General features: G+C 41.7%; 1 protein-coding gene and 1 long non-coding RNA gene across 23 annotated transcripts in view; one reads left to right on the top strand and one right to left on the bottom strand.

Annotated features, from left to right (window-relative positions):
• Window positions 1-2101: 2101 nt before the first annotated feature.
• LOC310849871 (lethal(3)malignant brain tumor-like protein 4) overlaps window positions 2102-18998 on the top strand; it is a 61752-nt gene continuing 44855 nt past the window's right edge. For 4 of the 22 annotated variants that reach the window (XM_083750733.1, XM_083750728.1, XM_083750730.1 and 1 more), the window contains exon 1: window positions 2102-2318. Coding sequence is in view for 14 of the 22 variants with exons in the window: in XM_083750729.1 (XP_083606855.1) it covers window positions 17453-17569 (117 nt within the window). In the remaining 8 variants the exon portion in view is untranslated. Of the gene's footprint in view, window positions 2402-2422; window positions 2744-17399; window positions 17570-18998 lie in introns of those variants that run through there. The other 18 variants (XM_083750720.1, XM_083750738.1, XM_083750718.1 and 15 more) reach the window with 14 other exon arrangements.
• On the bottom strand, window positions 11432-14802 carry LOC310850006. The gene is made up of 2 exons (XR_014567192.1): window positions 14721-14802; window positions 11432-14345 (listed from the first exon to the last, which is right to left on the bottom strand). It is a non-coding gene; the product is annotated as an uncharacterized lncRNA (long non-coding RNA).

Raw genomic sequence — 18998 nt, 5'->3', positions numbered from 1 at the left:
AATGGTTTGACTCGGACTGTGTATACACTAACCTGTTTGTAGCACAAAAATGTAGGTTTTTCTCAATCTGCAATCATTCATGCTAGACCTCAACATACTGCTTTCAATCTAGATTGATTCTAGATCCTGCTGTCCACAGGGGTGGGTGTGGTTACTTGATACACACTTGAAATCCCTTCTCTTTATTATGTTATCCATGCCTGCACACAGGTGAATGAAGAAGGAAGTGGTGATTGTGATCTTTTCATGTGCCCAACCACAATGTCGTTGGCCAGGTATGAACCACATGCTTTTGTTTTCATCTGACTCAAGAGCCCTGTGGTGGAAAGTGGCACAAACCAACAAAACACACAAACAGGAAAATGGTATAAACTGCCCTACATTGAGGAGATCTCTAGCAACTTTGACATGGACAGACTAGCTCTTTTTGATGGACTTGACCGAAGGATACTGATGATAACTGCCGCTAATAAATCCATTGTGGGTATATTTAAATTAATAAATGTTACAGCACAATCCCATAGACCCCAGATAAACACAGGATTGCAGCCTTAAGAGCAGAAGACACCATAAATTTGTGTGTGCAGATGTGTGTGTCTGTGTGTTGTATGAGTTACACAAGTGTGGTGCTATACATGTTTTGTTGTTGTTCTTTAGTCTTTTACTTGCCAGTAATTCCTATTAAATTTGATGGGATTTCCCCCCATGTATAAGATTGCAACTAAAATGTACCAGCATGCTGCTTAACCATCAGCAGAATTATGATTCTAACATCAAATCAGATACGCAGATTAGGCAAAATATGTGCTCCTGTTTAGTGAATTTTAATAGCAGGTTTTAATAGTATCTCACTCTAGCAATCAAGACTAGTTTAACATGTACTTCATGTGAACCATTTAGCTTCTCATGTATCATCTTCCTTCGATCCCATTTTCATTTAAATTGTAACAGTTTCAGGCCTGCTTGAGGCTTTATTTTTCCCTGCATTATAGATGTGTCTTACAACTCCAATGGGAGAAGAATCTTTTTATTGGGGTAAATACTGTTATTGTTTTAGCATTCAGACATAACTGAGCAATAAAGTGTTCCCAATTATGGAGGTAAACAACTTGAACAAATGGCAAGATAACAAAAATACCATGCATTAAAAGTGGCAAGACAATCATGACCGCATGACAAGACTTATTGAATCATAAAAGCTGCTGTAGATGCAAAAACAGCCTTGGGTGCAAATTTGGTAAGGGGTGTTGGATGTGAACACATAAACCCTGCAAGTTATTTTCTTCATTATCAAATCCCAACCCTTTAAAAAGACAAGTAATACATCAGAACTCACAAGCGTAACTGTATGACATGCATGTGGATACGATACCAGGGGGAAAAGGTCTAAACCAATCCTGTTGCCACATTAAAAAACTGAAAAAGGAGCTGCTGTTCTTGAAAGCAGGGATGTCAAACCTGCAACCAGAGCCGGCCTGCTCATGAAGGAGCTGCTTCAGGCGGCAGAATCCCATGGGCTGGGGTCACACAGAGGCAGCTTCTGGTGAGATCTTGAGGATCTCTTGCATAGGTGCCCATTCCTTGGGGCCCTGGGTGCCTGAGAACCCACAAAATTCCCCATGAAGGGGCTGGGCACTCACAATTTCAGTGCCAGGGCCATGCACGCTGCATGGCACCCACGACCCCAGGCACCCACGGTCGCGGGGCCAAGCCAGCACTCCTGATCTCTTGCAAGATCTCATGTAGCTTGCACCAGATCTCAGCCAGACCTCCCCTGAAAGCTGCCGCCTCATGACCCCAGTAAGTGAGGCTTAGGCAGGACGGGGCGATGGCACCTTCCCGTTTTGCCTCAGGCGGCCAAACAGGACGAGCCACCCCTGTCTGGGACACACACCCCCCTCTCAACACAAGATGCTGTTGGACTCCCAACTCCCATGAGCCCCAGCCAGCATGACCATGGGGCAGGAAGGATGGGAGCTGTAGGTCAGCAACATCCTATGGGCCAGAATCCCCATACCCACAAGATTCAGGGGTGTGCGTGTGTTTGTGTCGCAACTTGTGTCACGCAAAAAAAAAAAACTCCCCTCCCAAGTCGCCTGCCCAAAACATCCCCCTGCCGCCCCCCAGGAGCCGGCCGATGCGCGCGCTCCCGCCTGAGCCTCGCGCCCCTCCCACCCTCATCCTCTCGCTCGCTCGCGCGCCCCGCCGCCTCCACTCCGGGCCTCAATCCCTCGGGTTCCCTCACAAACCGGCCGGAACGGCCCGCGCCGCCCCAGTTATTACGCGCATGCGCCTTGGCCGCTCCGAGCACCGCTCCGGTAAGAGGGAAGAGTGGAGGGAGGGGGGCGGGTGAAGAATTGTTGTGGGAGTTTAAAGGAGAAGAGTCCAGCGAGGGGAGGAGGTGAGTAGGGAAAAGAGATGGGGAGTGCGGGGGGGGGTGTCGGCCAGGAAGGAAAGAGCGGAGGCTCTCAACCCCTCTTTGTACTTCGAATTCAGTTGGGGGGGGGGATGGAATGGGACGGGAGGAAAAGAGGATTACTTTGTGCATGGGGGGGCGGGGGGCCCTCGTCTTTTGTCGTCGTCGTCGTCGTACCCCCGTCGCCGCCGACGCTTCGCGTGCGCTGCACACACCGTTAGGCGGCGCTTCCTCCCGCCATTTTGAGAAGAAAGTGAGGAGGAGGAAGGGGGGGTCTGTCCCATTAAGTGCGCTCAACACCCCCCCCCCCCAAATCGGAGTGAGTTGGTAGGTAAATGAGCGAGCGACGGAGTGGGGGCTCCCAACCCCCCACCTCGACCCGGGACTCGGAAACTGCCCCTTCCCCTCATTTAACTCTGTAGCCGCCTCGGTTACCGCCGCGCTCCCCAAGTCCTGTGGGGAAGTTTGGAGAGGATGCCAAGTTGTCTTTCCTCTCCGCTCGCCACCCCGCCACCCGCCGCATCTTCCTTCTTCCCCATCCCATAATTTCTGCTTTGTGCTTGGGTGGGTGGGTGAGGTTTCCCTTCTCTCCCCTCCCCACCCCCTGCGCCTCCCCACCCCACAACCACCAAAAAACAAAAACAAAGGTCTTGATGGGTGGCTGTGTTAGGCTTACCCTTGCTTACCTGCGAGTAAGTCCCATAGGAGGCCCCTTGGGTTGTTTTGTTCATTTAAAGTTGAGAGATGTCTAGTGTTTCACAGTCAGGCAACAACAAATGTCCGGTGGCATCTTCAAAGACTTATTGTGACAGGAGGTTTTGTTTACCCCCACCCCACCCCACCCCCTTATTTGCCTGATGTGTAAAAAAATATGGAGAGAAAACTATTATATGGGGGGGGGGGAGAGAGAGAGTGTCTTATTCCTGTCTATTCCTGTGGTATGGAACTGTTGCAAACTGTGACCCCAGGAAGCTGCCTATATTCCTGGTCAGATTATACTGTCTGTTGCTCTTGAATTGAAACCTGGGGCCTTCTACACGCAGCACTTGTGCTTTCGCTGAGCATTGCTCCATCTCCTCCTAGTAAAGGTAAAGGTAAAGGTACCCCTGCCCGTACGGGCCAGTCTTGACAGACTCTGGGGTTGTGCGCCCATCTCACTTAAGAGGCCAGGGGCCAGCGCTGTCCGGAGACACTTCCGGGTCACGTGGCCAGCGTGACATCGCTGCTCTGGCGAGCCAGAGCCGCACACGGAAACGCCGTTTACCTTCCCGCTGGTAAGCGGTCCCTACTTATCTACTTGCACCCGGAGGTGCTTTCGAACTGCTAGGTTGGCAGGCGCTGGGACCGAGCAGCGGGAGCGCACCCCGCCGCAGGGATTCAAACCGCCGACCTTTCGATCGGCAAGTCCTAGGTGCTGAGGCTTTAACCCACAGCGCCACCTGCGTCCCTGCCATCTCCTCCTACTTACACGGATAATAATGCATATATGGCACAAACAGCCACAGGGCGAGTCTTACATGTCCTCTAGACCAAATTGCTGCTCGCTGTAGGAAATCCAGAGTTAGAGCATCCCAATCAGAGGGCAATTCAGTCTTGAAGATCTCCAGTGAGGGGAGCTGCCTGCTCCTCTATGTAATTAGTTCCATTATCCGACTGCTTTTACTGTTAAGAAGTTTCTCCTAATGGGCAATTGAAATCTATCCTTCTGTAACTTAAGCCCATTAGATCTACCCCTTCTGAGGAGCAGAGAACAAGTCTTTGTCCTCTTTTACGTGACAGCCTTTTAAGTATTTGAAAAGTGCTATCATTTTCTCCCTCCATCTTCTCTTTTTTAGGCTCAACATATTCAGTTTCTTCAACCTTTCCTCACAGGAGTTATTTTCTCCAGTGCAATGTCCAGGACTGAATACAGTTCTTCAGATCTGACTAGTGCAGAGATCTGGATCTGGATCTTCAGATCTGACTAGTGCAGAGGTGTACAGAAAAAATGTAAACCGTGGGGCCAAACTGCAGAGCTCCAAAGTATACATGTCACAGATTGTATCTCTGGCATTTAATGGTCCTATTGTTTACATTTTTTTTTCTTTACACCTGTATATATGTATGTCTGCTAGCTGAGAATGGCAATTGATGAAATATGTTCTGGGCCACAAAAGCTTATGTCATAATAAACCTGTTGGTGTTTAAAGTGTCACAGGACTCCCCATTGTTCACAACAAAGTGTATACTCTCTAGGGAGCTGTAGCCAATTCTGCATGGCTCTTTGATTAGTGTACAGTACTATGAAACATGGTTTTAAACAAGGGGTTGTCTTTTTCACATATTACATTATATGTACCCTTAAAGCATTTTAGATTTACAGCAAAAAATATAATATATAATTTGTCCTTGAAGATGTCTCAGATGTGGACCCTGGCTGGCCAACAGTCTGTACTAATGCCACTGTGCACTTCTGAATTTCAGGAAAGGATAAGCAATGCATTCCTCATCCCCATCTCCTCTGCTGATAGGCCAGATAATTCCACAGAAAGGTTGCATTAACGCAGGATCTGAAGTAATGGGTGCAAATTTCACCAACTAACTTAATATGTAGTCCTATACAAGTCACTATGTCTTAGCCCCCTTCCTGCAATATGATTATATGACTGGTGTACTTTACAAGGCTATTGTAAAGATTACTGAGAAAATATATTCTAAGCACTTTGAGTGCTTAATCCTGTCTTGGCAGGATTATTGACTTTTGGTGGAAGAAGTCAATAATCTTCAGCAGGCTCTGCTGAAAACATTGTAGTCCCTTTGGGAGTTAATATATAGCAGAATAAAACCTCTAATTGTACCTTTACACTCCCTAAGTGTACATTCAAAATGAATTACTTTAAAGCAGGAGATAGGCCAGGAAAGCTGTCTTCTTGCTTGCAAAGATCTTTAATAAGAATTTAGAACTATATGTTTTCAGCCAAAATCATACTATGTTTTGAAATAGTTGACCATGTTCCACTATAGAGCTTCTGTGAAATCAAACCCTTAATTTCCATGCGGCTTAAATGCTTATACATGTACATTTGCATTGTGGCCATTTCCTCTTAAGGAGCCTCAATTGGCACTCTTTGGCAAGTAGTTACAGGGCTATGACAAAAATCAGTTGTAACTAAACTTTTCTTGAACTTCACTCTCATCCTGTAGAAATCATTCTTGCAATGAATGGGTTTACATGCATGCAGAAGTTCTAGTGTGGTGAAATAATTGTATAAGAATTAGAGTTGCAAGGGATAATAGCAGGTAGAGAGATGTATACAGGGAATTAGCAAGGAGCAAAGGCCATTCTAGCAGGACATTATTCCCACCCTTCAATCCCTATTGTTTCTGCCCATGTGAATGGCCTGTGCTAATAGAATCAGTACAGTAAATTGATTTTGCTGGTAGAATTGCCTGTTTGTTTGTGTATTTCCTGATTCTGTGGGAAGGGGTGGGGTGGGGGAATACAGTGTTCCTTGTGGCCTATGGCACAAAGAGCTGTGCAGAGGTTCCCCCTGAGACTTTCATTGAAAGAATATAAGAACAGCCCTGCTGCATCAGGCCAAAGGTCCATCTAGTCCAGAATTCTGTTCACACTGGCCAACCAGATGTCTGTGAGAAGCCCATAAACAGGACCTAAGTGTGGCAACGCTCTCTTTTTGTCACGCCCAGCTACTGATATTCCGGGGCATACTGTAGAAAATTTGATTTCAGAATTAAGATAAAAACTTTTTTACTTGTAGGATGGGCTCAATAGTACATGTGTAGGAGGAGCCTGTGTTGCAAGTTTGTGCAGGGAGCTACAATTTAGAAAAGTTAGTTGCAGAGTTCTCTGGATGGGGCCATGGATTGATTAGACCAGTGTTTCCCAACCTTGTGCCTCCAGATGTTTTTGGCCTACAACTCCCATCATCCCTAGCTAGCAAGACCAGTGGTCAGGGATGATGGGAGTTGTAGGCCAAAAACATCTGGAGGCACAAGGTTGGGAAACACTGGATTAGACACTAGTCTGATAAAGGTTTGGTTATTTAACTATAGCTTTGTTAAGTCCCCCCCCCTCCACGTATTGATGGTAGGAAGCATGTTCCTAGAATCCATGTTCATAGTGAAATACGCAAGTTACCTTCCGACCATGGTTTCAGATCATAGTTGGTGAGCTTAGTTGGGTTTGAATGTACAAACAAGTCAGAATTAAGCTAAACAAATAATAGTTTAGCATCCTGTCTGAAACAAGTTACTATGTATCTGCGTGTTCAGTCAGCACATCGTAATGTGGTCATCCTTTGTTCATATCCCTCACATAGTATGCTGTATGATAATTTCACCATTTCAGATTATTTCCCACCTATATAGTTATTTTGGAGACGTTAGAAGTATAGTTTCAGTGTTAGTTGTTTTTTTTTGTCAGTGAATTATTCTTGAGAATAATGGATTTTTTTTTATTTTGTAGCATATTTGTCAAACATTAGAAGAATGGAATACTGGACTGTGTAGTACAGGGATGGGGAGCCTGCATCCTCCATTATTTCTGACATTAGCCATGTTGGCTGGGGTTGATGTGAGCCCAACAGTGTATAGGGGGCCACAGGTTTCCTTCCTACCCCCACTGCAAAAGCTGAAAGACAGAGGCTGCAATCCTTATACACACTTACCTGGGAGGAGGTCTCATTTAACTTCTGAGTAGACTTACTTTGGATTGTGCTGTATGGCTTTGGCCCTTTATGTGCTTATCTGGAAATAAGCTCCATTGAGCAGCAGTTAAACTTATTTCCCAGTTAACATGCATAGGATAGAATGGAAAGAGAGATGAGGCTTTGTGTTCAATTTCTAATGTAACATTATACTGCTATTGTATCAGCACCCTCAAGTTGTATTCATAATCAAAAATGGAAAAGTATACAGTGGTGGAAACTGTTACATGATAATGGGCATTTGTGATAAACAACTCATACTTCCTGTCAGGTTAACTTTTTTCTCTTATCTATCTTTTATGCTTTTTCTGATGATGTGACTAGGAAAACCATGTTTCATCTGTTGATGGGCAATGGAATGTTTAATATGTACAAATCATAAATTATCAAAAGAATGGCCTTGGAACCTAGTGAGAGAGTTCTAGCAAAATAATTACATGTATAACTCAAAAGAGATGGGTATATGGGTGAAACTAACAGTTATTGCCAGTAAAGGAGTGCCAGTTTTCCCTCAGAAATGAATTGGATGAACAACCAACATATATATGGACATCATTGAACTGAGTAATTTCTCAATCTACAAATGTTTCCTTCCAAAACTGACTACTTGTAAAATATGATTTTTGTAAAATATAGATATGGTTTCTATATTTGAAGCTCCAAAGAATTCCAGTATAAATTGTCAAAGTGCATATTGCTTTTCATTTGCTCTGATTAGCAGGAATCTCTTGCTTTATGAATGATATTATCTTTTATTGCCGAAGTAAATGACAGTGTTAATTTTAATAGGATGTACATGAGAGCACATTACATTCAGTTGTTATCATGGAGAGCACATTACATTCAGTTGTTATCATGGACAATAAGCATATTTCTCACTTAAATGTATTTTACCAGGTTACATTATTAAGGCTACTGTAGTAGCTGGTTATTTTACTCATTTCTCTATGACGAGATAAAGATATTGTCATTACTGGTGGCTGGGAAGTTGGTTTTTGGTTCAGTAGACTCAGAAAGGGCTTCCAGGTAGCCTGAAGTAGCTCAACCTATCATAAGCGACATGATTGTCAGTAGTTATATTGGGTCAGAAAGACCTTCAGACCTAGGGTAGAGCAAAGAACTTTGTTCCATTACTCAAAATAGTACAATTGAGCTTTGGATAAAGAGTTATAATGACCTTCCAAGCTTAGAATTATTTTAAGTGTACTGAATATAAGGTTATGTTAGCACATCAGTTAGATGAAATAATAAGAGAATGTGGTGTTCAACTATGTATTAACTCATGGTTTTAGTTTTTGGTGTAGCATAGCCCAATCCTATAACTGAGTTTTGTGCACCCAATCTCATTGATTTTAGTGGGCTATGACATGCCTAATTCTGCACTCTTACGTTCTTATTGTCAGGAAAGATACATACTTTTGTGTTACTAACTTGCTTTCAAATTAAAATCTGTCTGTTTCTGAAGTATGTTAGTAAGTGAAAGTCATCCCTTAACCTTAATGTTTGATCACTTCTGATAAGGTAGACAAACAGGTTTGGTGCACATCAAAGAATACTATTAAATTTCAGCATTTTAATTATGTGATATTAAAATGTCAAGGGCAGTGAAATATGCATAGTAATGCATATATTTCTACCAACAGAAGTCCTGTAATATTTCCAAAATAACAATTGCTCTTAGGTTTGCAACTTAATCACACTGCCTCCTATTGCAAACTATGTTTATACACTGCTCACATTTTGTTCTTAAAATTCCCAAACTCTGTTCCACTTCTATCCAAACCATTAAAAGTTGGTTAACTTCTATCCTTAACTACTGATCAGCTGCCATGGAATCTTTTAGCTCCTTACACACATACTTTCTGTTTAACCTTTCTAGTCTTTACATCCTTATGCTACAGGATGATGGTTTTTATCTGGCTGAATTGTATCCCAATAATCTTTTAGCCATGATAAAAGTGTTAATGTCTAAATTGGAGATGGCAGGTTTGTTAGGGTATTTTCTATTGGCATTTGTAGTTTTCACTAAAATCAGGAAGTGTCCGTTCATTCAGGTGCCTTGCAAATATTACCTGGTTGTGACAGCTGCTTAAAACAGAAGTTCAGGAATAAGCCAATACTTTTGTAATACTTTTTGTGGTAATAAAACAATGTTAAGGGAATTACTGTTGATTGAAACACTGATCATCATAACCAACTGGCCATTCTCTTAACTTACATTTTAACCTGCAATTGTCAAAGATGAAATGATTGTGACTAGAGTGAAATAATACTTGTGTGAAGCAGGTTAATGGTGGATTACTTGATTACTTCTTCCCGATACCACTGATTAAATTTCCGTAATGCATATGACTAGGCTTCTCATTCACATCTGATTCCCACAACCACCTTTGTCATATTAATTGTGTGCCATGCAATGTACAGTTCTGTATGCATTGACTGTAAGGACTTGAAAAGTCCCATGTAGATCTGTATACAAAAAGCCAATGCTTACATCAGAAATGGGGAACCCTTTTCAGTCTGAGGGGCATATTCATTTGTATGAAAGCTTCTGGGGTGACATGCCAGTGGTGGGCACGGGTAGAAGCAAAAGTGGTCTGTCACTTTTACTTTTGTACCGTTTGGCTACATTCCAGCCATGTCAAAGTTTTACACCCATACAACACACATCTCTCCATTCTTCATTCATTATAACAGTTCAAACACATTAAAGGCCAGATAAAAACATTTAAGAAGGTGCATAGCAGGACTGGAAGGGGTGGGTGGGTTCATGGCCTGGGTAGAGTCTTGAGGGCCAGATAGGCCTGGAAGACTGCAATTGACCCCCAGGACTGAGGTTCCCCACCTCTGTTTTACAGGGTTGGTCAGATGCAGTTTGTGTCCAAACAACTACTTCTGCATGTGTTTATAACATGCAGTTTATATAACATGTTTATAACGTTTAGCATAAGTGTGAGTATGACTATCATAATGGAAAGGGTTGTGAGTCATTCTGTTAGCAAACTGAGTATTGTAGGTATTATCTCCTTTTTCAGCAGTGAAAATAAGGTTATGATGTGTTGCCTTTCTAGTGGCAAATTGAAAACATCGGCTGCACTATCAGCTCTTCTTTTATCTCTGCACTGTGCCCTGGTCACCGAGTATATTTTTCTTCACTGATATTCCCATTTTTAGGAAGTGGAGGTTGTGGGGGACAGAAAAAAAGGGATGACTAGAATAGAACAGAAAAAGAATTTATGCAGGTGTTTATTGAAAAGAAAGGTATTTTCAGATCATAAGTTCAAACAGGCAGTCTGCTACTAGATAAACAATATAAACAACCCTACTGAGGCATTTGAGAAGAAAGCATGTTATTTGCAAGCAAGGTAGCCATCAAAGGTTTCTACAAAGGAAATGTTTATTTCTGGCTTGAGGCAAACTCTTTATTTGGGATAGGGGCAGCTGACTTTAAAATGCCTGCTGTTTGCATTGGAGCAAAATGTTGATCCTTATCTTTGTGGAAGAGAAGGGTACAAAAGGAAAATAAAAGAAACAAGATTAATTGTGATAATCTGGAAATTCTGTAGAATGTAGTTCATACAGAGAGCATTTTATAGTTTTTAAAAAAGGAGACTAGACCCATTAAATCTCATTAAATATATATTTTATCTTTCAAGCAGCAGGCTGTTGTCTCTAAAGAAAGATTGTTCCTTCACAATATTCTGTTATAGATGTTGCAGGCTTAATTTCAATACGTATATTGTCCTTGACAAAAACTCCATGATAACTTTTTCTGTAAAACATGGAGAGGTCGTAACCTTGACTATATTCAGTGGCTACCATTGCATAAAAATGATACATTACCATAGTTAGAGATATGGCTTGTCAATGTGGAAAGCGTATGTTACTATTATTATATTACATTGCAGTATCCCCTTATATGCCACCTTGGCTGTTAGCCCAGATCAGGGGTCAGCAAACATTTCAGCAGGGGGCCAGTCCACTGTCCCTCAGACATTGTGGGGGGCCGGACTATATTTTTTTGGGGGGGGGTAAATGAACGAATTCCTATGCCCCACAAATAACCCAGAGATGCATTTTAAATAAAGGCACACATTCTACTTATGTAAAAACACCAGGCAGGCCCCACAAATAACCCAGAGATGCATTTTAAATAAAAGGACACATTCTACTCATGTAAAAACACGCTGATTCCTGGACCATCCACGGGCCGGATTGAGAAGGCGATTGGGCTGCATCCGGCCCCTGGGCCTTAGTTTGCCTACCCATGGCCCAGATCATCAAAGCCTTCTGCCATATGAATTTCCCCCCCATATTTTCCTATTACTAGTTAAGATACTACAAATAAAAGGGGGAAATCACTCCAGCATTGCTTTGCATGTTTCTTCAAAAGTTCCTCTTCAGCACCACTTTTGACAGTACAGGAAGTTCCTAAATTGACGGTGATGCCACTAAGTCTCTTTTTATCAATGTATGTAGCATGAGCTGGCAACATTGTACAGTACTGATCCTAGGAATACTTTGCCCACTGAGCTGGCATAGAGCTACCGCAAGAGAGTTGATAGGAAGCCTTCATGTTTGATCTGCTTCTAACAATTTGTGCATGTAATGTTAAGATAATGTAAAAGGAGAGCTTCCTGTGGGAAATGGCTGACTCCCGTACGACTGGACCCCAGCCGTGCCGGTAATTCAGGGCTGCTATGGGGGTAATTAGCCCTGGCAGACTCCCCAGATTGGGGGAGGACTGTTTCGTAGACCCGCCGATTGTCCGAGAATACCGACTTGCATCAAGGTGCAAGTGGCAGGACACTGGGTTGCAGAGCACGGTACGGCCGGCACTCTCCGATGCCATTCTCATAGCCGGGAATATCTGTTTGACAGATTATGCATTAAGATATATCCTTAGATACTATCAGCATATGGAGGAATATAATATTGGCCATTAGATGGGCTTGTGGTTTGACTAAGTATGCCAACTGTTTTGTAAGTTTGGATTATGTTGTATAATGAGCAGTTAGTAATACAGGTGGCAACAATTTTGCTCGCGTCCAGTTGATGCTCAATCCCTGATGCGTGGGTCCTTTTGTAAGAGAGCATAATGGGGGCATAATGGGAGTGTGTGAAGTGTGTGAAGCACAGTGGGGCAGGGTGGACTTATGTGTGCTTTGCTAACGTGTGCGATGGCCAGGAACAGAACCCCCGCATGAAGCTGTCACCACAGGTGTTTTCCTGTTGTTTTGTTGAATATAAGATACACTATGCCCATCAAGGGCAGTCAGAAACAGACTTCTGCATGTGAATTGCCATTTCAGATCAGAATTGATGTACATGAGGCGTTCACATATCATATGGTACACCACTGAACAGATGGCCAACTGTTAACTTAGAGGAAAGACCTTCAAAGTGTTGACAACTTGTACAGTACTGTATTTTAATGTGAGAGATGCTTATGCTTCCCCTACCCATAGAACTAGGTATATTGTATAAATCTTGTTTTATAATAGCACAATATAATGGTATTGCCGTTGTAAATCAAAGGCTAGTGTTTCATTCATTTATTTAAAAGATTTAAATCTGTGGCTACGTCAGTCTTCCCTAGGTAAGGCCATGGTTGTAAAACCAGCCCAAGCAACCTCCATCACTTGCATCTCCCTAGACAGTGCTGGGTCCAGGAGCATTCCCTGACCCTGACTGTGTACCTAACCATTCAGAAAAAAAGGACAGCATCTAGGGAAGTTAGATAATACAATTTCTCCAAATGCAGCCCATAGGTTAAGGTGATGTGGACACAGAAGTGAATATCAAGGCTGGGACACAAGGCAAAGGACAAGAATGAGGCAGAGTGAGGAACAGTGTATGAGCTGTACCTTGTGAGTGACTTTTTTGGAGAGACAAGGGACTAGAAAGCATTTAACAGCTGTAACAGTATTTATTTATGCAGTGTTTATGTATGAGCTATAAACTGTTAAATTAGGTAACAGTTAAAAGCAGAATTTGAGTGTTCTAAAATTTTGTAGTTTTCTAAGTTTAAAAGCAACAGCAATTACTCAGGTGCTGGAATCTTTGCAAATAACTTGTGAGGAAGGGTTTGCTTGGTGGTGGCATTGACTGTTCATATGACTTTGGTCTATAATTAACAAGTCTAAAGTGTTTATTTTACTTTTCTAATAATGTACAAATCTCTTAGATGAATTCACATCTCAAGTTAGTGTGAAATTAAAAAAACCCTACAGACTATAACATGTTTTCATGTACATTAAAGAAAACATTTAGGTTTGCACTATTGAAGTGGATTAAAGCACTCTGGCACAAGAAGCTGGACTAGAAAATACAGAATGACAATCAGTTGACAGGAAGCAGTATAACCTACACACAAACCAAAGCTCAATAAACAGCAGGCATCATATAATTTCTTTGCTAGCTTAGTGCAAACAAACTAGGATGAATGTGTAATCAACAGATAGTCTGGAAGTGACCCTAAAGACTGCCTCAGGATGGAGTGTGATGCCTTCAGATGCCATTGCTGGAGGTGGTACTTGCTAGAAGCCTTAGACTTATTAAAGAGTTATTTGCTGTGACTGTTTTAACTGTTTGTCCACAAAGGAGTTAATCAGAGAGTTCACTATAGCAGCTTGAATCATAAATGATTCTTCAAGGCAACCGACTTACTGCCTCTCAAAAGGTTTCCTTTATTAAATCAAATGGCATGAAGTTCTGCCAATGGATTGTTTTGTCTTGTATTGTTTTTTTAAAAGAACCATACAAATGAAATGGCAGTGTGATTTCCCCAGAGCAATTTGTTTTCACTGGTTATGGGTTGAACTGAATTGACTGTCAATATTTTCCTGCCTAGATGAGTCTAGCATAGTTTTGAGGAGGAAAATGGTTAAAAATTATCTGCAAAGATATTTTTTTTTGTAACCTTCATTGTTAAATGTTAGAAGTATTACATAATTTAATGTATATTTTGCGGAACAGCTATGTAATTATTAAAGTAATCCTGCCAAAGTTCCCATTATGTTATAGAATTGGAGGGCCTTTATTTTGCAGCATGAAACAGCTGTTGGGGGAAGTGAATAAAAATATAGCTGGAACTCCTGTTGGCTCCCAACATGACAATTATCCGTGAGCTATAAAACTGAAGTTTGTGCAAATATGCACAAGTTCTTGCTTTGTTTATTCAAAAATATGAAATAGAGACCAGTATATCCATTATTGCCATACTCTTCCCATCCCTATTTATAAAGGTAAAGGTAAAGGTACCCCTGCCCGTACGGGCCAGTCTTGACAGACTCTGGGGTTGTGCGCCCATCTCACTCAAGAGGCCAGGGGCCAGCGCTGTCCGGAGACACTTCCGGGTCATGTGGCCAGCGTGACATTGCTGCTCTGGCGAGCCAGAGCCGCACACGGAAACGCCGTTTACCTTCCCGCTGGTAAGCGGTCCCTATTTATCTACTTGCACCCGGAGGTGCTTTCGAACTGCTAGGTTGGCAGGCGCTGGGACCGAGCAGCGGGAGCGCACCCCGCCGCAGGGATTCAAACCGCCAACCTTTCGATCGGCAAGTCCTAGGCGCTGAGGCTTTAACCCACAGCGCCACCTGCGTCCATCCCTATTTATAGTTGGAGCCATATCTAAAAAGAATCTAAGAGTAGTGGTCACTGTTACGCAAAGTAGACTTACTGAAGTTTATCTATTTTTATTAAAGTTTTTCTTGGTTTACAAAAGTACATGCCTCTTTTCTCAAGTTGTACAGTCTTTTCTACAGATCAGTTACATTTGTTATGGGACATTAATGTTTTCTAGATAGCTTCTCTTTCTGTTCGCTTGTTACGTTTCCTTGGTAGTGAAAGAGGTTGGGGACCCAGGGTATGGTTAGTTGGCTGCAATGGGGTTTGTTTGCCTTTGTGAGGGGGGATGGGCTTGTTGGGTCAAGTAAGCCAGAGTGATTCGTGTGCTGTTGGTGGGTTCTTGTTTGGTTTTGTATGTGAAAAAGGGGAGCCATACTGGGGTGAAGGCATCCTCTTCTATTTGTCCCTGTGCCAGTTTCAGTTTATTGGTTAGCTTTTCTAGTAAGTCTGTTTCCCATTGGTCCTTGTTCACCCCTGACAGGTCTCTCCAGTGTCTGGCTGTGAGGCTTCTGGCTACTGAGCGTAGGTGGGTTATAAGCTCTCTATAATGTGAGTGTTCACTGTGATATTGGAAGATGTTCAGTAGGGGGGGGGGGTCATTCCATGCTAAATCACCTGGTGCCATGCACTCTGACGACTCAGATTTTCTTCCAAAAAATTAAATGTGTAGAGATACCTATGAGATAACCTTTTTTATGTTTAAAAGATTTTTTGGTCCAGAATTGGAGAAATTTTAATTTTTTAATTTTTTTCATGTGATGTAGGCTAATGCAATTTCTGTGTCAGTTTAGAAAAAACCTCCTGTTTTGCTTTTTAAACCAATTGGGCTTATTTTGGTATCAAAATAAAGCTAATTTTGGTCTGTTTCAAACTAAGGTATAAAATGATATTAAGCGCCACAGAAAAGGGTCACCAACCATTCAAAGTGAATTTTTGTCATTTCATACCTTGGTAGGTTTGATAAGCCATAGCACGAAAACCACAACTAACACATGTATCATACTTTTTTTGTAGAATGGGCTAATCATGAACTTGTTATGTTTTAAAAACAAGAAGGGTGTTTGTCTGTGGTTATAAAATATTTTTTAAAAATAAGTTTTATTAATTATTTAATAAAAACAAAATACGTCTCGGAACCCTTGTTCATTTTATTGTGTGAAAAACACTTCTACAATGATATGGTCAAAGCTGTTTTGTTTCCCACACATGTAATATGGTCAGTGATGCTGTTTTGGCCACTATGTGCAATATGACCTTTCTGAATCAACAAGAAAAAAATGTATTTTATTATTTTACTTTCCAATTACAGGGTAGTTTGACTATGGGAATTCAAGCACTGATAACCTAGACTATTATAATCCACTTGGTGTAAGGGGCTACCCATGAGATTAGTTTAGAAGCTGCAGATGATACAGAATTCTGAGGCCCAGCTGTTTCAAGGCATTTGCTACCAACTATATTCAAATCTTACTAATAGTATATAAAGCCCTAAGTAACTTGGGGCTGTTGTTGTTTAGTCGTGTCCGACTCTTCGTGACCCCATGGACCAGAGCACACCATGCACTCCTGTCTTCCACTGCCTCCTTAAGTACACTTGGGACTAGTGTACTTAAAATATTTCCTTATACTTCTGCCCAATCTGCAATCATTTGATGGTGCCTGGCTGTCCTCAACAAATTATGCATTTAGTATGGGAGCACCGGCATTATAGAACACTCTACCTAACATAATGAAGTCAGCATTGTCGGTAATGAACTTTGAGTGTCAGCTTAAGTCTTGGTTATTTCAGCAAGCCTTCTTATGAAAAAGATATATGGTTTTCATTTCATGATTTTTAGTCAGATGAACCATTTTTGTAAACCCATTTCTTTAATGCATTCTGCTTAATTTTGTTATTTTGTTTTGGTTTTAATTGATATTTTCTACACCACATGCATATGTTTTTTATATGTGTTTGTGGTATAGAAATGACTTGACAACAACAGTAATAGTAGTATAGGTATAAGGATCTGCTTATACCAAGTCAGACCAACTGTTCAACTATCCCAGCACTGTCACCCTGACAACAATTCCTTATCTAGATAACAGGCAGTGATTTTTTCAGGCCTGCTGCTTGAGAGCCTTTTAACTAGAGATTTGGGAGGGACCATAGTACAGTGGCAGAGCACAAGGTCCCTGGTGCAATCCACAAGTCTCCATTTAGAAAGATGAAATAGCAGGTGATGTGATAGACTTCTGCCTAGAACTCTGCAGCTAGTCAAAGCAGACAGTGCTAGGCTCAATGAACAAACAGTCTGACTAGTATAAGGCAGCTTCCTGGGTTCTGATACTTCCTCTGAGATGTCACAGGCCTTCTCTCGGCAAAGCCTATGATTTTTCTTTAAGTCATGGCTATTTCCTAAAAAATTAAGTATAGAGACCTCTTCTCTCACAATAAGGTAAGAACTGTACAAATACGCAGGTAGGCAGCACACAGTTAAGTCACAAAACACTCTTGTTTCTTTTACACCAATTGCTTCAGTGTGAAGATGCACCTTATTGAAGGATGACATTTTTTCATGTTTCAAAGCCTCCCCCCTCCCTAAAATTGTTCTTAAAATGTACACAACTGGCCTGTTGATTCTGTGCCTTTTTGTTTTGTTTTCAAGCCTAGTTTTGTTTCTTAATTTTTTTTAAAAAAAATCAAAGACTAAGCTGAAAGATGGAACAGAATATATCGGAGAAAAAACCAGCCATCGCCCAGACTGCAGACTTCGATGTAATGGGTGCCTTAGACTGGAAAGACGGCATTGCCACCTTGCCGGGTAGCAACATACAAGTAAGGAAAAAAAATAAGAGATAGGGTAAGCAAAGGCCCTAACTTAGTAAGAGTTACCAAATGTTCTTTTGTCAGGGTAGAGAAAAGACGTGCTGTGAAATGTATTGCCCTCTGGCATTAATTGGAGCTCTGGTGGCAAAAGCAAACTTGAGATGCCACCACCAAACTAAGTTAAATTTTGCTGAGATTTCTGCTTGCCTGCTGATTTAGCTATTTGTTTTCCCTGCTATGCAGTGAATCTGGAGTTTCTGGAAATAAAATGTCAGTGAAGAAGTATAACTCACTGTTTATGCACCAAAACAGAGAACTAATTTAATATATTTTCAGCCACATAAGTACACTTACTAAAGATAATCACCCTGTTTTAACTAATTTGTGAGACAGAGGAAACCTCTCTTCTTAGCCGTGACTCCTTGGGTTCCAGTACTGCAGAATAATAACTGTAGTAGAACAAAACTGCAGCAGGGGGGAAAGAACTGTGCTACCTTGTCTGGACCTGGTGACATCTAAGCCTCTTCCAAGATGTTTCCTTACACACCTGTGTGTTATAAGAAAACTTGGAAACCAAGGCTGGTTGCTGGTAGCCAAAAGGACAACAGAGAATTGCATGGTGACAATAGGAAGGAGAGCAGAAGAAACTGTGGCTGGTTGTGCTGCTCAGAGATGCTGGTCTGAAGACTGGTCTGGCTTGTGGGCCACCTGTTGAGGAACAGGGCCTTAGCTCCAGCTTTTGGGAGGAGAGAATAGCTCAACTTTGCAGTTAATCTGCATCTAATTTGAGAGTTTTAGGCAAATATGGTTTGTTGGAATGCCTCTTTTATATAGACTTTTTCATTACAGATTTATCCCCATCCCACCTGCTAACTGATCTCCATAATGTTATTTTATTTATTTTTTAATTAAATGTGTTAGCTGTCTTTTTAAAAATCTCGAAGTGCTATAAACTATTGAAGGATTTAATATGATAAATAGCTTTAAGGATGAAGACCCTGTGAAGTAATAACTGTGTTGCATCATGCTCAGAGGGCATTTTCCTTACCCCTGATCTTTTATTCTCTTTTCCTCTCTTGGGTTCTAGTGTGGGCACATAGCCCATGGGGTGTGATTTTAAAGATGATTTGAATTCTCTCTTTTCAGAAATTGAGAATGGGCAACATTGCAATGAGAAAATTTGTCAGTCATTGTTGGTATGATTTTTAAAGATACAAATTACATGCCCCCCAAGAGTAATGTTCTAATAAAATAACCAGTACTTCATCATTAATATGAAAGTCTGCCCAGTATGACATATCTAGGCCTTGGCGATATATCAATATATCTCCCAGGACCGGTATGAGGAGCTTCACTTAGTGGTATATCTCTGGTGGCACCGCCATCGCTCCTGAGTCTTTCTGCTACCAGTGTCCACTAGAGTTCCTGCCTCCAGTGG

This window comes from Podarcis gaigeae (genome assembly GCF_964106915.1).
Source record: "Podarcis gaigeae genome assembly, chromosome: 8".
Lineage (NCBI taxonomy): Eukaryota > Metazoa > Chordata > Lepidosauria > Squamata > Lacertidae > Podarcis > Podarcis gaigeae.
The sequence above is the reverse complement of the archived record's forward strand: the minus strand, read 5'-3'. Positions and strand labels throughout refer to the sequence as shown.